The sequence below is a fragment of the Giraffa tippelskirchi genome, chromosome 9 (genome assembly GCF_054371585.1).
Source record: "Giraffa tippelskirchi isolate mGirTip1 chromosome 9, T2T-mGirTip1v1.2.pri, whole genome shotgun sequence".
In the NCBI taxonomy this organism is placed as follows: domain Eukaryota; kingdom Metazoa; phylum Chordata; class Mammalia; order Artiodactyla; family Giraffidae; genus Giraffa; species Giraffa tippelskirchi.
In genome coordinates this window covers 56,457,268-56,480,970 of record NC_137283.1, presented here as the reverse complement: position 1 = coordinate 56,480,970, position 23,703 = coordinate 56,457,268, and the positions used below count along the sequence as shown (strand labels likewise).

The 23,703-nt window shown below is 54.6% G+C and overlaps 1 protein-coding gene across 3 annotated transcripts in view; it reads right to left on the bottom strand.

Annotated features, from left to right (window-relative positions):
* NUP210 (nucleoporin 210) overlaps positions 1-23,703 on the bottom strand; it is a 114,537-nt gene that overhangs the window by 61,848 nt on the left and 28,986 nt on the right. For all 3 annotated transcript variants that reach the window (XM_081526488.1, XM_081526486.1, XM_081526487.1), the window contains exons 2-6: positions 13,847-13,983; positions 11,811-11,942; positions 7,458-7,554; positions 3,160-3,310; positions 359-491 (exon numbers count right to left, since the gene is read on the bottom strand). In XM_081526488.1, the coding sequence (XP_081382614.1) occupies positions 359-491; positions 3,160-3,258 (232 nt within the window). In that variant the 5' untranslated portion in view covers positions 3,259-3,310; positions 7,458-7,554; positions 11,811-11,942; positions 13,847-13,983. The remainder of the gene's footprint in view (positions 1-358; positions 492-3,159; positions 3,311-7,457; positions 7,555-11,810; positions 11,943-13,846; positions 13,984-23,703) is intronic.

Genomic DNA, 23,703 nt, shown 5'->3' with positions numbered 1-23,703 from the left:
CGGACGGACCTTGAGGATGCTCTGCTCAGTGAAATAAGCCGGCCACAAAAGGACAGACACTACATGATTCCACTTACATGAGGTCCCGAGAGCAGTCAGATTCATAGAAACGGAAAGTACAAGGGTGCTTGTCAGGGGCTGGAGAAGGGGGCTAGGGAGTTAGTGCTTAACAGGCACAGAGCTTCAGTTTGGGAAGAGGAGAAAGTTCTGGAGATGACAGTGGCGATGGCTGTACAGCAATGTATTGGTAAATGTAACCAACATCACTAAAATGCACACTTAAAAAATAGTTAAAACGTCATGCCTATTTCCCCACAATAAAAAGGCTGCCGGAGCGCGGCGCTGAGTGGGGACACACCTGTAAGTTTCCCTTGCCGGATCTTCTGCACTCTGTAGCGGATGGACGTCCCCACCAAGAGGTAGACGTCGTAAGCTGGGTTCAGAAGGATGTTCTCCAGGATCAGCAGCCTGACCTCCGCGGGGTGGACATTCTAGCGTGAGGAAGAGAGAGAAGGGGAGGTGAGCCCGAGTGGGGGTCAGTGTGGGCAAGACACAGAACCTTTAGAGCTTTTCAGTCTGTTCACTGAAGGCAGGTGAGGCCGAGAACACAAGGCAACACCTTGGGACGCCCCAAACCCCAGGGGAGCCCTGTGGTATAGAGAGGGCAGGCGTCCAGAGGTCAGTGTCAAAATACACCGAGCACAGCACATTACAGTGTGGAGCCTGCAGGTCAGTTTTAAATAGGAAGAAGTACACAGAAGAACGAGGAGCCAGGAGTGATGGCTATGGAGACAGAGGCGCCAGGGGCTCGGGGGCTCCACGCAAGAGCCCCAAAGGCCGGGGAGGTGGGGAGCCCTCACGCAAACCTGAGGAGGAACAGCTGCATTCTGACAAGCGCCCACTGTTCAGGCCACCCCCGCCAGCCCACCTCTCATCCCCACCCAGACTCCCTCCTCATGAAGCATCATGACAGACTCTGGAATCGGGGGCAGACCACTTGCATGGAGTCCAGGGCACCTCCGGGCGATCAGACTCTATGGGGCCTGCACCTTCCACTGTCTTGGAGCTGCTCATCACCCTGAGAGTTGGGGAAAATGGAGGGCAAAGCAAGGGATCCTTGTCCACAGAAATGCAGACATGTGTTCCCTGGAGGACGAGCAGTGGTCATCCCTGGATGCGGGCTAGTTCTGCATCTGTCTGTAGATCTCTTTGGATTTTCTATGAACCACCTCTGACATGTTACATGCATCCTCGCTTAACAGGAAGTTAAGGTTCCCACTCAAGGTGATGATGTAGGAAGACCCTGAACTCACCCCCTCCCATGGACACACCGTGTCTACAGCTACACATGCAACAATTTCCTCTAAAACCCCTAAAAACTGGCAGAGCAACCCCTTCACATGGGACAGACAGCAGGGAAACCACATCAAAGCAACTAGGCCCTTGGGACAGTCTCATCAGAAACCCCACCCCTTGTATAGACCACATTCACAGGGAACCCAAAGCCGGGCTTCTCCCTGAGGAGGGAAGGGTTCACATCTCACGTCAGGCTCTCCATCTCTCTCCACCAGCATCTGAGAGATGAGCTCCCCAAACTTCTGGTCTTAAAGACCTGAGTCGGGGGCTTCCCTGGTGGCTCAGTGGTGAGGAATCTGCCAGAATCTGCAGGAGACACGGGTTTGATCCCTGATCCGGGACTACCCCACATGCCACGGAGCCACCAAGCCCGGGCACCAAAGCCACTGAGCCTGTGCTCTAGAGCCGGCGAGCGGCAGCTCCTGAAGCGCACACACCTACAGCCCAGGCTCTGCAGAGAGAGAAGCCACCTCAGGGAGAAGCCTGCGCACCGCAGCCAGACGGTAGCCCCCGATCTCTGCAACCAGAGAAAAGCCCGCACAGCATGAAGACCCAGCACAGCCAGAAATCAATAAATGTAATTATGGGAAAAAAAGACCAGAGGGGCTGTGGGGACTGGCAGATGTCCCTGAAGGGCCCGGCTGTGCAGAAACCCACCGCCCGGGGCCCAGAGCAGGCACAGCCCGTGGAAAGTGCCCAGGGAATTCCCTGGTGGTCCATTGGGTTAGGACTCAGCACTTCCGCAGTTGAGGGCATGAGTTCAATCCCCGGTTAGGGAACTCAGATCCCGCGAGCCATGTGGTGGGGCCAAAATATCAGAAAGGAAGGAAGGAAGGAAAGAAGAAGAAAGGAAGGAAGAAAGGAGATGCCCAGATGTGATGTGACAGAGACTCATCGCCCACTAGACTCGTTCCTGCCAGTGGACCCTCCGGGACCCATGCCCCGGAGCTCAGATCCACTCCTCCCCACCGGTGCCGCAGTTCTCATATCTCCACCCAGCTTTGTAGCTACCACCCAGGAAACACCCCAGATCACCGCATGCTGGGGGCTGAGGTGGGGGTGCTGAGCTCCTGGACCCCACAGGACTGTTACAATTGGAGAGACCGTTCCTGGCAGAAACCCCCCCCACCCAGGGCACTGCACAGACAGCAGACCAACAAGCCCAGCCTTTCTGGGAAAGAGGCCCGTCGGCCTGCCCAGAGGGGCCCCAGAGAGCTCTCGGGGGGGGGCAGGGGCGGCACCGCACACTCCCAGCCTCAGTCGAGCCCACCTGGCTCTTACAGAAGGGGGGAAGCACCCATCTCTGGTGCCCTGACTCTGGCAGCTGCTGCCAGACGACACGTCTCCATGCCTGGCTCTGGTGCCCAGACACGGGCTCTCAGGTTCCACAGGACCAGAACCAGCCAAGAAGTTCTTAACCAGCTACCACCCCAGAGCACAGCAGGAGGCAGCGCACCCCGGAACCTGATCTTTCTGGAAAGCAGCCAGCAGTTGGGGCTCAAGGACGGGGCACAAGGTGAAGTGGCCGGTGGACACTGGGGGCCCCGAATGCCTGGGGAGCAGGCAGGGGAGCCGCTGAAAGTAAGCCAGTTAACGCCAACCTCATGGCTCCTGGGCCTCCCTGGAAACTGAGGGGCCGCCTTGGGAGTGCAGCAATGGCGGCGCGGGTACCCTGGCCACCGTTCCCAAGCACGGCTCACACCAGACCCTGGTCCCCATACGGCCTCTCCTCTCCGCTAGTAGACACGCCAGGGGCCCAGGCGTCCAGATCCCGCCCCGGAGCCCAGGGCTGCCTGTGCCCACCTTGTACACAGCCTCCTGGATGCGCGCCTTGAGCTTGGAGCTGCCCGTCTTCAGCCCGGACACCAGGATGGTGTCGCCCTGCTTGGCCGCCTTCTCCATCTCTGAGATGTACGAGGGGGGGATGTAGGTGGACTCCAGGAATGTCAGGATGCTGGAAAAGGAGCGTGTGCTCAGCCCTGATGCGTGGAACCAGGAACCTCACACACTCCCTCTAGGTGGCTCCTCCGTGTGCTGCCAGGCACCACATAAATGACCCAGTGGGTGTTGCCTAGAAAACCGTCCCCAGAACATCCTGCCTCAGAACTTCCAGCGTCCCCAGGAAACACCTGGGATCTCAGTCCCTGGCCTGGCCCTTGGTCTGCACGAAGCCTGGGAACCTGCATTTTATAAACATCCAGCTGTGATTATGATCAAAGGCAGGCACTGAAATTTGAGGACTGCCCACTTAGCTGAGGGCTTCTCTGGTGGCTCACACAGTAAAGAATCTGTCCGCAATGCAGGAGACCCAGGTTTGATCCCTGGGTAGGGAAGATCCCCTGGAGGAGGAGATGGCAACCCACTCCAGTATTCTTGCCTGGAGAATCCCATGGACAGAGGAGCCTGGTGGGCTACAGTCCATGGAGTTGCAAAGAGTTGGACATGACTGAGCGACTTTCACTCACTCAAAGCTTTGGTCTCACAGACGTGAAAGGTGAGCCCCAAGATCAGAGGCCCAGCCAGGGCTCCCCACTAGTCCCAGTCTCCTCCCCGGCCAGCTCCTGCATCTGGGAAATGGTTCAGCAATGACCCCTCAAGTGTCAGGAAAACAAGGGATCACATTGCATCCTACCCTAACCCTCCAGTTAGGCTGTGGGAAGAAGGGAGGGAGAATTCGGGATGGGGGAAACCCCTGGAGTGAGGGAGAGCAAGCGGGGCCAGCCTGAGTCTTTCCTGACAGCCTGAGATCTATAAATAAGCCCCCCATTCCGCCCGAACGAGAGCAGTCAGACATGTTCATCCTCCCCAAGATCTGCCCAGCGCTGCGGTGATTCATTTCCTCATCATTTCACAAGGTATTGCGTGCTGAAATGTTTTTTCTTCGCATACAGAAAAGTTTTGGTTCTTTTTTTTGATCTTGTTTTATTTTTTAGAGGATAATTACTTAACAATATTGTGATAGTTTTCACCATACATCTACATGAATCAGCCGTAGGTATACATACGCCCCCTCCCTCTTGAACCCCCCTCCCGTCTCCCTCCCCACCCCACCCCTCTAGGTTGTCACAGAGCACCAGGTTTGGGCTCCCTGCATCTTACAGCATACTCCCACTGCCTATCTATTTTACATTTGGTAATGTATATGCTTAGTCACTTCAGTAGTGTTGTTTTTGTGACTCTTTGCGACTCTATGAACTGTAGTCCACCTGGCGCCTCTGTCCATGGGATTCTCCAGGCAAGAATACTGGAGGGGGTTGTCATCTCCTTCTCCAGGGGGTCTTCCCCACCCAGGGATCGAACCTGTGTCTCTGACGTCTCCTGCACTAGCAGGTGGGTTCTTTGCCTCTAGCGCCACCTGGGAAGCCAAAGAACACTGGAGTGGGTTGCCATGTCCTTCTCCAGGGGATCTTCCCAACCCAAGGATGGAGCCCAGGTCTCCTGCTGCAGGCAGATTCTTTACAGTCTGAGCCACCAGGTACATCTGTGTAGGTTTCAATGCTATTCTCTCAAATCATCCCACCCTCCTCTTCTCCCCGTGTCCACAAGTCTGTTCTTCATGTTTGTCTCCTTTTCTTCCCTGCATGTAGGATCATCAGTACCATCTTTCTAGATTCCATATATATGCGTTAATAGATGATATTTGTCTTTCTCTTTCTGACTTACTTCACTCTGTATAACAGGCTCTAGGTTCATCCACCTCATTAGAACTGACTCAAATGCGTTCCTTTCTACAGCTGAGTAATACTCCCTTGTGTATATGTACCACAACTTCCTTATCCATTCCTCTGTCGATGGACATCTAGGTTGCTTCTACGTCCTAGCTATTGTAAATAATCACATGCTGAATTGAATAAAAGTCCAAGACACTCTGGTTCCAACACTCTTAGCACTCTTGGACTTGGGTCAGCATTCGGCTCACGTCCAGTGCTTGGAAGCTCGGGGGCTGTCAGGGCAGGAAACAGGGCTGGTGGAGGAGGGCAGGCAGCCAGCAATTCCTGAACACCTAGTGTGTGCAGGGCCTGGAGACGGGCTCTCATCCCGTCAACATGCTCCCCACCTGGCACCCCTGGAAGTGGGCACGGTTGACGCCTCCATCTGCTGGAGGAGGAAGCTGGTGCTCAGGTGGTCACTGTCCTTGATGACGGCCACAGGCAGGACACGACAAGGTCAGGACTGGACGCCAGGTCTCTCTGACCTAAAGCCTGCACTCTGGGCTTACAAGACACTGGGAGTTCCAGAGCTCATTCAGGAGGTGGAGGCTGACAGCCCAGCCCCCAGAGAGCTCTGAGCCAGGAGGGCAACCTGGCTTACATGTGTCAGGGTGTGAGGGTGTCTGCTGTGGAAATGGCCGTGAGCTGAGCCCCAGTGCTTCCTGAAGCCCTGAGCTGGACTTTTGAAAGTGTAAATAAGAGGTCAGACTCATAACTCCCATAAAAAAGTTATTAATTGCAAGGGAGTAGAAAGTGACTTCAGAGTGGGGCACCAGGCAGATACCACCCTGCCCGAGGGACGACAGAGAACAAAGTCAGTGCTGCTTTATGATAAGATGCAGTGAGAATGCGGAATCTCGCCTCTGGTGATGTTCCTGCAAAGATGCAGAGCTCTGGGTCTAATCAGAAGGAACGTCAGATAAACCTGGAATGGGGGAAGGTCTACAAAATATCTAGACTACAATCTTCACAAGTCCCACATCTCGAGAGTCAAAGAAGGACCAAGAAACTGGACCAAGTCTCCAGGTTGACGGAGACTAGGAGAGACAGGACAACTTGAGGCAGGTGACCCTGAGCTGCGTGTTTTGCTACAAATGGGATAAACTGGCAAAACTTGAATGAGGTCTAGTGATTGCAGGCATTAGTGTTAATTCCCTAACTGTGATGGCTGTCTCGTCGATATGCAGGAAAATGTCCTAAGAGGTGGTAAATGCACACTAAAATAATTCGGGGTCACAGCCACCAGGCTGGCTGCTTGCTCTCAAATGGTTTGGGGAATCCATTTCCTGTATTGTACTTGCAACTTTTCTTAGGCTGAAAATTGCTACAAATTTTTAAAAAGTAAGTCTTCCTCCTCCCAAAATTGTATTTAATACAACACAACACAATGCAGCATTTTGTTGTTGTCGTTTAGTCGCTCAGCCGCGTCCAACTCTGTGCAACCCCATGGACTATAGCCCACCAGGCTGCTCTGTCCACAGAATTTCCCAGGCAAGAATAGTGAAGTGGGTTGCCATTTCCTCCTCCAGGGGATCTTCCCAACCCAGGGATCGAACCCACGTCTACGTGTCTCCTGCATTGGCAGGTGGGTTCTTTACCACTGAGCCACCTCATATCAGGGGATATTAGCCCAGGCTCTGGGAGCGCACCAGTGCTGGCCAGCAGAAACTTCCACCAATGGAAACGCTCTGTCTGCCCTGTCCAGTGTGGGGTAACACCAGCCACACAGCTAACGAGCATCTGATGTGGTCAGTGCATCAGGGACCAGAACCCTCCATCTTCCCTACTGTGAGTGTGAACAGCCTGGGTGGGGCCAGTGGCCACCACTCGGCGCAGTGAGGATTCACACAGATCAGAACAGTTCAAGTCCAGCTCCACCCCTTACCAATCTGAGGCAAGCAAACAGTGGAACATAAGCCACATGCTGTCGGGAGGACCGGCCGAGTCAAGATGAGGAGCGAGTCCATCTCACAAGGGGTCCGTCTGTCTGCAGTACTGGCCCCCCGCCCTGTGCTGGGACAGGCAGCCTCCTGTGCCTGGAGGCTGTCACTGCTGGAGGGACCTCCCAGCTGGAAATGTTACCCACTTACCTCACTTTGGGGCCCCCCCACCCCTCCCCGGCACCCCGTGACAGCTCCGGTTATCAGGATGAGTTGTCTCTGCCACAGCTGGACAGCCCAGCATCCTCAACAACAGCCCCCACAACACACCCCGGGACAAGGCTCCTGCACAGCTGTGCGGGCTGAACACTGATCTGTCCTGGTGCACGTTGGCCGGCAGCCTGGGGACCGGCCTGGGATCCTCGCTGACGGGGGCGCTAACAGCGACAGAGGGTGAAAGTCCCCAACCCACCCTCCCTCCCGCCTCCCTTCAAAGGCAGGTGCCTCTTACCGGAGCGCGTTGTGGGTGTCTGAGTAGCCGTCGGCCTCCGTGTCTTTCACGATTGTCCAGTCAAAGACCAGCCCGGCCAGGGTGCTGAACGTGTTTCCTGCAGGAGTGGAGCAGGGTGGGGGGGGTGCACCCGAGTTAACTCCCAAGGAGGAGGGGGCCCCATCTCCAGCCTCCCTCCTGGAGGGGAAACCGAGGCGTAAAGGATCAGGGTCACGTGACCGAGTGGGGCTGAGCTCCTGCAAGCCCAGGTCTCCCAGGGACACACTGTGTCCTTCCTGTTGCCTGTCCCGCCTCTGCATCCATCACCCCTCGAGTGGGTAAGTGCTTTTCAGTCTAGACAGTGGCTCCTGAGACTGTGAGTCAACCCCCCGTCACCTCCCCATGCTGGGAGAGGAACCCCGGGTGTCTGGTTTCACGTGCCCATCCTGTCTCCTCCCCGAGATGCCAAGACCCCTGGTCCCGGGTGGAGGAGGGGGGCCTCGCACAGCTGGCCTCCGCTCTGAAGTCCTGACTGCCGTCGGCATGCCTTGGACCAGACATGAGAACAGGCGGAAGCCAGCACGTGACTAGGCGATGATTTCTGGAGGAGCAGGACTCAGGGAGGGTCTGAAACTCTCTGTAAACACCTTCTCAGGGTAAGGGCAATGCCTAGTGCTGCTACACAGACACTCAGAAACAGGGCAGAAGATGAAAACTGGGGCTCAAAGGCCTGACCTGCCAGGAGCTACGGTTGCCTTTACCCCAGGTGATTTTGATCTTACCCCTTTCCACTGGTTCCCATAATTTCAAATGAAGAAATGCAATGTATCTATCCAACTTCCAAGTTCACAAGTCCGAAGATCCAGCGGCCTGGGCCCTTCTTCCTCTAGCGACCCGCGGCTGGCCCAGCCTCTCCGGCCGGCTTGCCACACTCCACACCACACCCTACTGTCTCTCCTGCTCCACCTCAATCATCTATGGATATTCCCCAGCCGGCCAGCCCCCAAAACAGAGCCTCGGGGGCCTCAAAAAGCTCTTTCTACAGTGCGAAGATCAAGGCATTTAGAGTCAGACAGGCCTGAGAGTCTGCTCCAGCCCACCTCTGAGGTCTAGGGCTGTTGAGAAGACCGAAAGGAGACAGTGCCCCCAGCGAGGGGCCAGAAGGGTGTCAGCCAGTTCACCACGGCCTTCTGAGGACAAGGAGACGAAGGCTAGAGGAGCCTCCGAGGGTCTCTTAACCTGGAATTTGGCGACAGGAAATCCCTGTCTTCATCCATTTCAGTGGCTACGCTGGAGCTCTGTTTTTCAGTGTCAAAATCCTTTCCCGTCTGCATGTTCAGATGTGAAGGGAGGGATGACTGTGGGACCGTTTCTAGAGCAGAAAGCGCCCGTGGGCTTCTGGAAGTTTTGCCCACATGTGGAGGTGCACACGTGGGGTCAGCGCCTGGTTTGCAGGGCCCTGGTTCACTCGGGGCCCTCATCCCAAAGGCAGGGAAGGTGCCAGGAGGCAAGTCAGACTTGGGGCGGTTGGAAGGAGGCAGAGGCAGCCCCAGACCCAGGGCCGGATGAAGGGGCACTTCCTTGAAGGGCACAGATACCCCAACATGAGGGCAGACCCTCAGAGGCACCCAGAGTCCCTGCCCCGCAACTTGGGTTACACTCGGACATGCCAGCTACTGGGGTCCCCCCTGCCAGCTACTGAACCAACACACTTCGTCCCGGCTGAGCAGGCCCCAGGGAAATGGGGTCAACGTCTCTCCTTCCCGTCCCCCCGACCCCCATGCTAAACCTCTAAAGCCTGTGCCCAGATGTGCTCGGAAGCCGAGTGAGGCCAGGGGAGAGGCTCACTCTGGCCAAAATGCAGCCGCTGGACCAGACGGGTCCTGGGACAGGAAAGGCCTTGGCTGTGCTCCACCTGACACACCCTGGTGTGCATGCGTCCAGCCCAGGGGGATGGAAGGTGGCTGTCGTCATGGGGCAAGCACTAGGAGGGAGACCCGGCAGGACCCAGGATACCAGGGGACAGGGCACAGGCGGCAGGGAACCCAGGGGGCAAGGAGGTGGCAGGGAAGTAGGATCTCAAGTCCCTGAGGCTCCAAGTCCCAGCGGACCCCACTCACCACACACAAGCGCGAAAAGAAACGCGTTAAAATTTCAAGACGGCAGCAGTGTAGCGTTAAATCAAGCCTGGGGCCCTGTGGAGCACACAGCCCTGCGTGAAGCTGGCCCTGACGTCTGGGAGACGAAATGAAGCCACAGCAGACAGCAAGCGGTCTCAGTGTGACTTCTCAGAGCGGACAGCAAGCAAGGGTGCCTCCCTGCAACACAGGCTGCAGGACCCACATGGTCAGCAGGAATTTGCCGGCTTGGGTGCTTGTCTGTTTCAAAAGTATCTATTAGCCCTACTGTGAGCCAAGTGCTCACAGTAATGAAGAAATGCCAGGACCCAGTCTCTGGAGCTGGCACCCCCCACCTTGGTCTCAGGAGGGCAGCTGGAAAACGCTAAGCAAACATGAACGAACATTTGCTGGACCAAAGTCCAATGTCAAAGAGGGAATGAAGTGATCCCAACCCTGCCCAAAGGCAGAGTGAAAAGTGCCTGCAGCCCAAGGCTGGGTCGGGAAGCGCTGAGGGGTTTCACAGGGAAGGGACTCACCCTACCCTGGGAGCCCCTGAGGACAGGATATCACGGGGAGGCGGGGGTGGGGGGGCTGTGACCAGAGGGGCTGGGACTCTGAAAGCAGAGATCCAGAAGGGGATGGGAGGTGGTCTGAGCAGAACCTGGGTGTCAGGACGGGGGTGGGGGCGTCTGGGGGACCAGAGCCGCCCAGTGCTGCCCAGGCACCAGGTGCCTGCAGGCTGGGAAAGATCAGAAAAACATGAACCCAAGACAGGCACCCTGCAGATGGCCTCAGGCCAAAAAAATAGACCCCAGACCCTGGCGCAGACCCCAGCGCCCAGGAAAAACTCAGCAGCAGGAGACAGCAGTATGGCCTCTCCAATTTCAGTCTCAAGGATGAAACAGGGTCCCCACCTGGCAGACCCTTCACCTCTCGAGGCTCAAGCATCACAGCTTCTAAGAAACCATCCTGACCTGTGATCTCCACGCCCTGCCTCTGAGCCCCATGGGGTTGCTCCCCCAACCTGTGGTCCCTTCACCCTTTGCCCCCCGTGTGATTACAGACAGCGCCTTCTGGGGTGCACGTGGGGCCTCACCTACACATGGACCCCCAGCCTGAGACGCCCCCCTACCCCAGCTGCACCCCAATACCCATCAGAACTCCGGAGGCAGAACCCACTCCACTGACACCCAGTGGACTGAGCACCCACCACACGCCAGGCGGGGCTGGACCCTTCCCATCCGCTCACCAGGTCGGTCCTCACAACGAGGTAAGCATCTCCATGTCAGTCTCACCGATCAGAGGGCAGTTCAGAGAAGCTGGGCAGCTCACCAGATGAATGATGCAGAGAGGAAAGACGGCTTGGAGACACTCCAAAACAGGATTCTGACCCCAAAGGACATTTGGCGATGGCTGGGAGACAGTCTTGGTTGTCACAGCTCAGGGGGTGCCCCTGGCATCCAGGGCAGAGACCAGGGACGCTGCTGACCAGCCTGTCATGCATGTCCTGGGCAGCCCCCACCGCAAAGGCTTATCTGCCCCAAATGTCAACCCCACGAGCCCGAGAAACCCCAATCTGGAAAAGTGTTTCTAAAAGCAGGGCAAGAGCGATCAGGAGAGATTTCAAAGACAAGGTGAGACTTGACTTGGACTGCAAGTTTTAGAAGCTCCTTTGTTGAAAAGATGTCTTTGGGCCTGACCTACTTCCTTCAACAAAACCTCCACCTACAAATACTCCCTTTGTTCCTTGACTAAGAGGTCGGCCTACAGCCGGGGCAGTCTGCCACCCAGCAAAACAGACATTGAAAGAAGAATCCCAGCCTGGAACAAGTCAATGCTCTATTACAAAGGGAAAGATGGTGCATGGGGCTGGCAGCGTAGACGCATCCATCGCCCACAACACACACACACACAGGCACACATGCTCACATGCAGTCTGGATGAGGAAGCCAAGCCCAGCCCTCAAGGCCTTTGCTGGTCACGGCACTGACCCTGCGAGCCGCTCTCAGCTCCCACCGCTGCCCAGACGATGCTGTCGCTTCCCAAAGACAAGCTGTACCCCCAGAGTCCGTCCAGGTACAGGGCCGACCTCCAGGCCCTGTGGTGTCGGGGCTGCAGCCTTGCTGCTCCCAGGGGCCTGGTGTCCATTCAGAGGCGGTCCTGACCTGTGGCGCGTCACCCTTCTGGCCAGAGCAGCCCCCCAGGAGAGAGTGGGCCGCGGGCAAGGGGAGGGTGGAGAGCCCGGTGGCCTCACCTTCTGAGTCCAGGGCCTGGATCTTCAGCTCCAGCGGGGCATCCTCCAGGTAGAGCTCGCGGGTGGTGGAGACGATCTGAATGCCGTGGATGAGGTCCACGATGGCGTCACAACGCAGGACCTGGCCGGTGGCTGCAGGCGGGAGTGCACGGTCAGCTAGTGGGAAGCCCACACCCCCTCCAGCGCCTTGCAGGGTGGGTGGTCTCATGCTTTGGCAAAGATTGGGGATGACCAACGACCCCCAAAAAACAGGGCTGGAAGAACCAAGGCACCCTTTGGAGCCTCACTCAGCCTGAGAGTCACCCCAGACATCCAGGAAGTAAGGGCTTTGCAGGCACATTTGTTGTCCATCTTGTACTTTTCCACCCCAGGCACCAGCATTTAAAGCTGCAAGGGGCTTCCCCGGTGGCTCAGGGGTCAAGAATCCGCCTGCCAATGCAGGAGACGCGAGTTCGATCCCTGGTCCGGGAAGATCCCACATGCTGTGGGGCAGCTAAGCCCAGGAGCCACAACTACTGAGCTCACGCGCCCTGGAGCCCATGCTCCACAGCCAGAGAAGCCACCGCACTGAGAAGCCGGGAGAAGAGCAGCCAGCCAGCAGCCCTCGCTCACCGCAGCTACAGAAAAAGCCAGAGCAGCCACCAAGGCCCAGCACAGCCCCAAATAAATGAGTGAATACATGATTTTTTAAGACGGTGGCAAAACACTGTTCCTAGACTTCCTAGTTTTGCTCAGGCTGTGACCACTGAGCTCCCCGACAAGGGCTCTGGTATGACGAGTTAGCACCCAAAAGGACGATGCTGCTCTGAACGCCTGTCCCTGCCCTGAGATCAGGAATTACACTCCGAGTTTGTGCATTTGTGTGTGTGTACACCGTTTCTGCATAACACTATCAACTACGTGCTAAGTCACTTCAGTCGTGTCTGACTGTTTGCGACCCCATGGACTGTAGCCCACCAGGCTCCTCTGTCCATGGAATTCTCCAGGTAAGAACACTGGAGTGGGTCGCCATGCCTTTCTCACTCTGGTATATAAGAGTGTGTGCACACCCACACAGATGTTTTTGCTTGCTCCATCAATAAGAGACATAAATGGCATTACCTGGAGAATCCTCTAGGGTAAAAAATTAACAGCTTGTGATAAAAAATCATTCCGACTGTTCCCCAGGCATCATATAAAACTACTTGTACACGCTTAACTTTCTGAGAAAGTCATTCAGCCTCATTATCAAAAGTCTTAAAAATATTTACATAGGCTGTGACCCAGTAAAGCTGGGACTCTATCCTTGGCAGGAAATAACCTGAAAGAACCCAAAATTGTTCTCTTGTGTAACATTTTCTTATATAACACAAACAAACATCAGAAAACGATCTGAATATCCAGTATGGGGAATGCTAGTTACTCAGCCATTAAAAATAACCCTACAATAAAATGGGAACCTTTTCATGCCATCTTAGTGGGGGAAAGCACAATGGAAAATTCATTGTTTTCTGAGCACTTTCTGTGACCCCCTGGACTGTAGCCCGCCAGGCATCTCTGTCCACGGAATTTTCCAGGCAAGAGTACTGGAGTGGGTTGCCATTTCCTTCTCCAGGGGATCTTCCTGACACAGGGATCAAACTCTTACGTCTCCTGCAGTGGAGGGCAGGTTCTTTACCACTAGTGCCACCTGGGAAGCCCCTTATGACCATAATATGGTAAATTAAACATGGGGAAGTGAACGTTGCACAAATCTCTTCATTTTGAATCAATGTCCATTACGAGTTATTTTGGTGACAAGTAACAACTTAGAAATGGAAGCCCCCCTCCTCCATGGGAGGGAAAGTGGAACACGGCACTGGCAGGAGGGACTGGGCTGGGTGCTGCTTGCTTGGTGACCCCCCCACCCACTCTACAGGCGTCCTGTGACCCAACAAGAGAAGAGAAAGTGTGCCGGACCACCGGCTCCACAGCCCCAGCAGCCTGAGGTCTCAGAAGGGTGTCCCCGCCTCCCCGCCTCCCCCATCCCAGCCAGGGCCAGGCCCAGAAGCCCTTACTGATGTCCTCTGCGAAGATGATGCTGGTCAGGCGGGCGGGCTGGGACAGGCGGGCCTGCACCACTGCCCTGCGGGAGCACTGCTGCTCGTCCAGGCTCAGCGGCTCGATGCTGGCCACCTCCGGCCGGGTCGATGACCTGCAGCGGGAAGATGAGAGCGCGCTCCCTGGAGCCACTGGAGAGGCATTGGAGAGGCACTGGAGCGGCAGGGCTGCGACCAGAAGCCAGAGCCACGGCCTCCGTCTGCCCCAGACTCACAGCTCCACCAGCTTCAGACTCAGGTGAGCTGGGCGGCTGAGCCCCTCTGCTGGGAACAGGCTCTGCCCGCCCCGAGCTCATCCCACAGGAGCCGGGATACTTGGAAACACCCCTGCATTCAGCAGTCCTGACAGGATAATTCCCTGGAACTGGAAATAACTCTCAGTGGGGAGAGTGTCTACAGTCCCCAGGGAGGAGGACAGGCCAGGTACCTGCTGATCTCTAGGCTGGGCCGGGCACACGGCAGCTTCCCAGACGGTCACCTCCATCCCCAAAAAGCTCTGCAAACCCAGAGCCTGCCAACGGGAGCCATGACGACAGGCACAATGGCCCAGCACACTCAGGTCCAAGTGAAGGCGGGCAGAGGGGCAGGTAAACATTCAAACGGATGGGTCTGCAGAATCCGTGACTTCCCACGGAGACTTGGGCCTTGGAGTAACCGGCTGAAGGGACAGCGTGACAAGTAGGCACCCAGGGTTAGCGTGAGGTTTCTCACCTGAGACCTGGGGTAACAGCAGTTTCCAGTGGGGTGAGATGGGGAGAGTGAGGAGGAGCAGAGTGGACACTGAAGCACTGGGTGAGCATGGGCCACTCGGGAGGTCAAGGATGCTGAGGTCAAGGTGCTGAGGTCAGGAAGATGGGGGATGATGAGGGCAAGGAGACGGGGTGCTGAGGGCAAACAGGCATTGGAGGCCCCAGGAAGGAGCTAGGATTTATTCTGAGGACGACGACCAGCCCCTGGGCCATCTTGAGCAGGTGAACGTTCTAATCTGATTCCCACTTTGCAGAGCACAGTCAGGGCTGCCCTCGGTGCGCTCCAGGTGGGTAGGCCCCAGGGAAGGGCACCTGTGGTCCCCAGGGCTGTGTGCAGCCCCGTGGTGCCCAGCAGGGAGTGGGCACTGCCGAGTCAAGGCTGCCACCCCTGCCCTGGGCTTTCACTGCCTGCAGCCTCAGTGTCCTGGTTTACTCAGAAGGAAACTTCTGCTGTTAAAAGGCAATGGCGTGAAATATACCCAACAGACATCTCCAAGTCAATGCAAGCTCCGCACGGATGCTCAGACAGTGCGAACACCCAGCACACAGCGGGAGGTAGCAACGCCTCTACTCTGAGAATGAACCTCACGCAGGGCTGAGGGAAACAGAGGTCTAAGCCCCCAGGGAAATGCACCTGTGGTCCCCGCACTAAGAGACATCCCCTGAGAAGGATGCATCTCAGAGACCAACGGAGACAACAGAGATGGAGCCCAGACAGGGAGGAGCGAGCAGGTCCTGGGCACAGCCTCGCCCCACACCACAGAACTGCAGAAGCTTTGTTGTTCCAAGATGATTTCAAAGGGCATCAGACCTCCCCACACGTACACACAGACACATAAAACTGAGTGGAAATTAACACAGCATTATACATCACTTTGAAAAAACAAAAACAAAAAACCTGACGTGGAAAGAAGAACAGAAAACACAGAGCTCCAATCTGAGAGACCAAGCAGACCAAGGTGACGGAGGGCGCAGGCTCAGATCCAGCGGCAAAGAAGGGAGCTCCGTGGATACACTGATGCAACCCAAGCCATCTAGGGTTTACTTAACTCAAGCACCAGCGCTACTGTTGCCCTTTTCTCAACATTCCTGGTCTTGAAGGATGGTAACTGTAGGGGAAGCTGGGTGAAGGTACAGAGAAACTCTCTGTATTATCTCTGCAACTTTCCTGTAAATTTAAAATTGTTCCACATTAAAAGAAAAAAAAGTCAATGACAAAGGGAGTGAGGGATGAATAGGCTGAGCACAGAGAATTTTTAGGACAGTAAAACTATTCTGTATGATACTCTAATGATACAAGTCACGACACATTTGGCTGGCTACAATGAATCAATGCCAACTGTGAACAGTAACATAATATACAGACTTTGATTACAATAAGGTGTCCATGTAGGTACAGCTTCCCAAGTGGTGCTAGTGGTAAAGAATCTGCCTGCAATGCAAGAGATCTGGCTTTGACCCCTGGGTCGGGAAGATCCCCTGGAGAAGGGCATGGCTACCCACTCTGGTATCTTGCCTGGGAAATTCCACGAGCAGTGGAGCCTGGTGGGCTGCAGTTCATGAGGTCGCAAAGAGTCAGTCACAACTGAACACACACGTGCACACATCTGGCGGGGGATGTTGATGGTGGCGGATGCTGTGCGGGGAGGGGGTATATACAGGAAATTGCTGTAATTTGGGCTCCAATTGTTTAATAAACCTAAAACTGCTCTTTTTAAGAGTCTGTTTTAAAAAAATAAGACAGTTCATCGTTTTCTGCTTCTAACTTTGAGAAACAACATAGTGTACCTTGTTCAATGGCTCCTGGGAGCCAGGAATCTAGGCTATAAATCCCTCCCCAACCCCGAACCTCAGGCTCCTCAAGAACAGGGATGACAAGCTCTTTTCTCACTCCCTCAGGGCAGTGAATTAATCTCACTCTCCCAGTAAAGAAATCAATGCAGACAAGAGCAGACTGCCCTCATTTAAGTCCAAGGGGCCTGAAGTCCTCCTCCCATGCCCAGGCCCTCCATGGGTGGCCCCTGAGATGCCTGCAGCCCCCAGAGCCTGGCCGGGAGCACCCCATCCCTCATCCAGGGCCTCCCGGGCTGGGGGCTCTGCTAGGTACAGGGACAGCCGAAGCTGCCCTGTCCGATAAGAAATACACAGCAAATCACATTTAAAATGTCCTCATTGCCTTATTAAACAGCAGTAGGAAGGGACTTCCCTGGTGGCCCAGTGGTTAAGACTCTGCACTTTCACTGCAGGGGGTGAGTTTGATCACTGGTTGATCTTAATTTTAATGACATGTATTATTTAACCCCAAACATCCCAATCATCCTTGGGGCCCCTGCATTCACAGTGAGTGGCCCCGGGGCAGGCCTTCAGGGGGAGGAGAGCCCTGGGGATGGGGCCTAATCCCAGCCTGGGCCAAGGGCTCTTAAAGAAGCCCCTCCTCTTCACACTTAGGGTGGGTACAAGGGCAGTAAGTGCAGCCTGGAGATAACACAGAGCAGCCAGTGCAGCTGCCCCCACCCCCACCCCCAGGGCTGCGGCAGGGTCCAGCCAGCAGATGGGGGCTCTCACGCAGGGGAACTCAGGGCAAGGGAGCCACGGTCCACCCTCACAGGGAGCTGGGGGGCTGGAAAGCGCACCCCCACCACCACCACCCCCTCTCACCCGGCCCTAGGACCCCACATCTGAAGCTGGCGGGCTCATCCCAACCACCTAGAGGGTTTAAGACAGGCTGGAGGGGTGTTTCTGTCCCCCGCAGAGGGTTATTCTGGTTCCCTTGGAGGATGCTTGGAGGCCCGTGTGCTCTGGCTGTGCCTTTAAGAGCGGAGAGCCCAGCAGGGGCCTGGTGTCCAGTGTCAGTCAGTCTGGCGTGAGTCAGTGGAAAAAGCACTTTCGAAGGTGCTCCTCAGGGATCCGAAAGGGAAAGGGACCCCTGGAACCCAAATTCTGAGTGGGATTGTGGGGGGGGGGGGGTGAAAACTAGGAGGGGGAGCAAAGGGAGGCTGCAGCTCTACCCATAACGTCTTCTTATCGAAAAAAAGCCAAACTGTAGACAAACACACACACTGTTAACAATGCCTAATTCCGACCCTAGGAATATGGGTGTTCACTGTGTTAGTCTCTGTTCTTTCCTGTGTTATTCTAACTTCTAAATAACAGTATTTCCCATCAATGTTAGATGTAATTTAACGAGGTGCTGTGCCCTCATTTTACGGAGGAGTCAAGTGTTGAAGTGAAAGTGTTAGTCTCTCAGTCGTGACCCTTTGCGACCCCACAGACTGTAGCCCGCCAGGCTCCTCTGTCCCTGGGATTCTCCAGGCAAGAATCCTGGAGTGGGTTGCCATTTCCTTCTCCAGGGGATCTTCCCGACCCAGGGGTCCAACCCAGGTCTCCCGCATTGCAGGCGGGTTCTTTACCAACTGAGCCTCCACAGCCCCCAGAGTGAACTGAGGCTCAAAAGGAAGAGAGGCTGGTTTAGGGCCTCTCTGAGGACCAGGGTCAGGACACAGGGGTCCAAGTCCAAATGTGGATGTTTCCTGCCGTTCGAATCATGTCTCAGTCCCTCAGAAGTGCTGTGTCTGCGTCTCAGAGCTCTGGGTCAACCTGAGAGCTGCCCACAGAGGAGGCTGGCTCCCTCCTGGGCTGGGAAGGGAAGAGCTGAGCATGTGTATGCAGTTCTGGAAAGCTTCTGCCTCCGGGACCTGGCAAGAGAAGAATCACCTCCTCCACGGAGGGAGGACGGGTCATCCTTCACAGACATGATGGTTAATCAGCCTGCAGCCCAAGCCAGGCAGAGAGAGTGGAGATAAGAGGGGATGACAGGCAGGAGCTCCTTGCGTGCGACAAATGCAGAGAGACCCAGACACGGTTCTTTTTAAAAACAGAAGTGTGCTGGGGGCGTGCGGTGGCTTATTCCACGTGTCAGTCTGGCTGGGACATGAGGTGCCCAGCTACTGGGTCAGACATTATTCTGGGTGTGTCTGAGGGTGTTTGGGAATGAGATTAGCACTTAAACCAGTAGACCAGTAAAGGAAATTACCCTCCCCAGTGTGGGTGGGCCTCACCCACTCAGTTGAGGCCTGACTAGAACAAAAAGCCCACATTCATCTATACTAAGTTACTTTAGTCGTGACTCTTTGTGACCCCATGGACTGTGGCCCCCCCAGGCTTCTCCATCCATGGGATTCTCCAGGCAAGAATCCTGGAGTGGGTTGCCGTGCCCTCCTCAAGGGGATCTTCCCGACCCAGGGATTGAACCCATGTCTCTACGTCTCCTGCTTTGGCAGGTGGATTCCTTACCACTAGCGCCATCTGGGAAGCCACATATATATCTCCTATTAATTTTGGGTCTCTGGAGAACCTGACCAATATAGGGAGGGCACAGAAGATAATGAAAGGAACTGTCTACCCTGTGTTAAGCCCAGAGCTGAATCCTTCGATCCATCAGATTACTTAACCCTCCAGTAGACATGTGTGGATAAAAGCAAACTGAGACTCAGAGAGGTTGAGTAATTTCCCCAAAGCCACACAGCCATAAGTGGCAGGGCCAGTGGTTATAGCTATGTCTGTGTGACCCCAGATCAGACAGTCCTCACACTACACACGTGTTTTCCCCAGAAACACACAGCACCACAGATGAACTATTTTTAGATTGAGTCTTTATGTCTTTTAATCAGCACACATTCATCTTTACTGTTTCAGGAGAAACAAATGTATCAAACGTATGAGTTCCCAAATGTTAATACTGAGGAACATCTCCAGTGTTCACAGAGGTAGTCATTTTGAAGGAAACAGTAAGCTCTAGTACAGGCAGGACATTAAAGAGGCAACACCGCTGACAGTGGCTGAGTGGCTGAAGTTTGGGGAGGAAATACCAGAGTGCATTCCTGGGGCAGCTGCGAGGGGCGAGGTCTGTCCATCAGCCGCCAGCTCCAGGGTATCTCAGACGATGACCGAGTGGCCTCCACAAGGCTGGCCGGAGCTCTAACAACCAGGCTGTGCCCACGCTGCTTGGGGAGGGCCCAGGTGAGGAGCGCAGGGAAAGAGAGAAAGATGCCAAGTGGGCCACAACGGCTTCCCCGGCCTGACCCTGGCGGGCTCAGAGAGGCTGGGCACTCGACAGAGAAGACAGGGTCCACGTGGGGCAGAAGGTGAGATGCCCACGCGGGAACCGGCCCCAACAGCCAGGTCATTTGGATACAGCCTCGTGTTTGCCAAAGAAGCAGGTTCAGGCTCAATGGCTTTTCTGCACAAGAGCCTTCCTCTGCCCCTAGTTTTTCTGATTGCTGTTTTAATTATTTTAAAATTTCTGTTTATGCTGGCTGCACCGGTCCTTTGTGGCAGGGTGCAGGCTTTTCTCTAGCTGCGGCCCACAGGCTTAGTTGACCCATGGCATGTAGCATCTTAGTTCTTTAACCAGGTAATCAAGCCCACGTCCCCTGCATCGGAAGGCGGATGCTTAACCACTGGGTCACCAGGAAAGGCTCTGCCCCCAGTTTAAATGCACTGATGCCACTGCTCAGAAAGGATGAGAGCCGCTTCCGCCTGTCCACCTGTCGTCTCGTGCATCTCAGCCGGCAGTCAGCAGGCCTGCCCACCCTCTCTGCCCACCCACTCGCCCCAAGGCCCGCAGGAGGAGCTGCAAGGGCCTCCCCAGGCTCCTGGCACAGGCGCTGCTGGCGAGATGGCCTTGCTCTCTGCTGAGAAGGTGAAGGCCCAGGACAGGAGGGCGCTGCCACACACCAGTTGTGTGACCTTGAACAAACAACTCAACCTCTCTGGGCCTCTGTTTCTGCATCTGTACAACAGGAAGAAAAATGATACCTGCTGCAAAGGGTTGGGGTGGATTAGATAGGATGATAGACATCTTATCACAGGGCCTCGCACATAGAAAGCTCTCAAACTCAGGAACCAGGAGCAGGTGCCCAAATGAAGGGCTTCTGGCCCTGAGGTGTTTGGTGAGATTCCAGCCACAAGAACTTTTGATTTTTAAAGGAAGGAAGAGAACATGGGTCCTTCTAGATTGTGATCACTGATGCCTGACCTGTCCATCCGCTTCCTTGAATGAAGCCTGACCCTGATCCCTGCTGGCAGGGCCCCACGCCCAACCACAGACAGACATCCTCAGAGCCCCAAGCAAAGACAAAGATTCAGGTCAGAGGTGCGTTTCACCGCTGGCGGGAGCCTGAGGCTTGACTTCTGCTCCAAAGTGCTCCTTCCCCCTAGGTCCCCCCGCCATCCCTGAGCTTATGCTGACCCCACAGCTGGTCCTCCTTGGGGTCCCTAATGAACTCATTTATTCATTCACAAACCCATATTTATTGGGTTTCGTGCAATGTTCCAGGTACTTTCGAGGCTCTGGGAACACAACAAAGTACCAGCTATACATTAACTCCCCCCTTCATGGAGCTTCCTTTTTGGTAGGAGGAGCACAAGAACAGACAAATGAGTAAGAGAAGGTGAGATCTCAGAAAACAGGGCTGTGGACAAACAGAAGACAGGGAAGGGAAAGGCTGCGGTTTCCACCTGGATGCTGAAGGGAGCCTCACTCGGGGGGGAAGTGTGAGGAGGAGGTGCCACCACGGGGTCCCTGAATAACTGCGAGAAGGGCATTCTGGCAAAAGCACAGGTGAGTGCAAAGGCCCGGAGACCACGGCTGGCATGACCCTCTGCCCCATCAGACTCCCTCGGAGACTGTAAAGACAGAGTCCACAGCACGCTCATTTCTTGCCCCTGTTGCACGCAGGTACAACCCTGGTGCCAGTTTTTGCAGATGCCCTTTATTAGGTTGCCGGGCTTCCCTGGTGGCTCAGATGGTAAAGAATCTGCCTGCATTGCGGGAGACCCGAGTTCAATCCCTAGGTCAGGAAGATCCCCTGGAGAAGGAAATGGCAACTCACTCCAGTATTCTTGCCTGGACAATTCTATAGACAGAGGAGCCTGGTGGGCTACAGTCTGTGGGGTCGCGAAGATTTGGACACGACTGAGAAACTAACACTTTCATTTCATTATGGATTCTCTTCTACTCCAAATTTGCCGCAAATTTCCATCATAAGTGACTCTTCAGTGCTCTGCACATATTGAGACCGTTATATGGCTTTTCTTCTTCATTTGGTTGATAGAAGAATTGTTCATTGTTGGTCAAGCAATTACACTGATTGGTTAGTATTAAACCAACCTTGCATTCCTGGGAACCACCCCAGTTGGTCATAATACTTTACCCTTTTTATATTTTTCTGGATTTGACTTGCTATTTTGTTAAGGAATCTTGAACTCTGGGTCTGTGAATTTCTTTTTCTTGTAATATTTGTGCCTGGTTTGCAATCAATGTAAATTTGGCCTCATAAAAATAAGCTAGGAAATGACTGTTCTTTCTCTCTTTCCTGCAAGAGTTTATAAAGGATTTGTACTATTTCCTCCTTAAATGTTTCACAGAATTTACAAGTGAGGCAACACAGGATTGCAGTTTTCTTTATGAGAAGGTCTGTAACTATAAACTTAATTCTACCAAATGTCCTAAGTGGACTGGAAGGTACCCAGGTGTTCTGAAACCCTCCCCCAAGTCCTGCACAGGAGGCGGGGTGGGGGCGCCCCACGGCTGGGGGGCCCGGGGTGCAGTGCTGGCGGCCTGTGGCAGGGTTGCTTCCTTTCCTCTAGAATTTCTCACCCACATCCCAGCAAGATAACCCCTTCCCCCCAGCAGATCACAGCAGCTCCAGTCAAAGACCCCAGCTGAGCAAACCCAGGGTATACATAGCGTCCTCGCCCCCCCAACACACACACACAGAGCCGGGTAAATGTGCATGCATGGGTGCCATCCCCACAGAGGACTCGCGTTGGGTTTTGGCTGCCCAGCCTCTGCCCCCTCCTCAGTAACGCGCCCAGCTTTACCGCGGGTGCTGCTCTTCTCCACCCTCAGACCATGAGGTTCCGGGGCACCCAGGCTCCTGGGACACTGGGAGGCCTGGTCAGTCAGCAGTGTGAACCCGGGCTGGAGGGGTCCAGAGCCAGAGTGTGCCCCGCCAGACCTGACGGGGTTTGCAGGGCTGGAACTGCTGTCTAGTTACCCTAGGGAGCACCGGGCAGAGGTCCAGACCTAGGACCTGAGACCAGGCTCTGCTGACCTCACTGAACCCTGCCAAAACAGAGTTTATTTAAACTTTACATAACTTCAAAGTTTATTTAAACTTTATTTAAACTATTGTGGTTTGAATTTCCTGTCACACGCAGGCAACTCAGGAGAGTCTAGCCAAGTGAAACCCCCCTGATTGAATTCTTCAAGACGTGTTGTCTCATTTCATTCAAACTACTGGTACTATATTTTTTTAAAAAGAAAAAAACATGTCATTTATTATGTGTCAGGCACAGAACAAAACACAGCACAAATATTTTATTTGCCTTCCAACAATCTCATTGAAACTCGCATATGACACCCAAGGAAACACCTGCCTGGATGGGAAGTGACTTGCCCAACGATACATTCCTAGAAACACCTCAGTGAGGCTGGTCTCTAGACCCCTGGCCCGGACACCACCCTCCCCTCTTGTGATAAATGCACCCAGACTGTTCAGAACAGAGTCAGCAGACCCCCTCTACCTGTGGCTGCCCACAGGAGCGTCCAGGCTGACAGACCTCAGCAAAAAATGACTCCATGTCCTCAATCACCCCGACCCCACTTGCATCCTTAATACTGCCTCTCAATGTGCCGTCCACTTTCCTAAAACTCCACTGAAGGAACCTGTATAAAACAGCCACTGATGAGAAGGCCTGGCATATTTCCTGGGCATCCCAGGACTGAGGAGGCATGAATCTGTGACTTGATTTTGTTAAGTGGACCTTTTTTTTTTTTCCAGTTTTTATTGAATTTGTTACAACATTACTTCTGTTTAATGTTTGGGGGCTTTTTTGGCCATGAGGTATGTGGGATCCTAGCTCCCCGACCAGGGATCAACCCCACACCCTCTGCATTGGAAAGCAAAGTCTTAACCACTAGGCCACCAGGCAAGTGCCTGTGACCTGGTTTTGAACTCGGCTCCGCTTGGTTCCCTATTTGTGCAGTGGGTGGTCACTCCT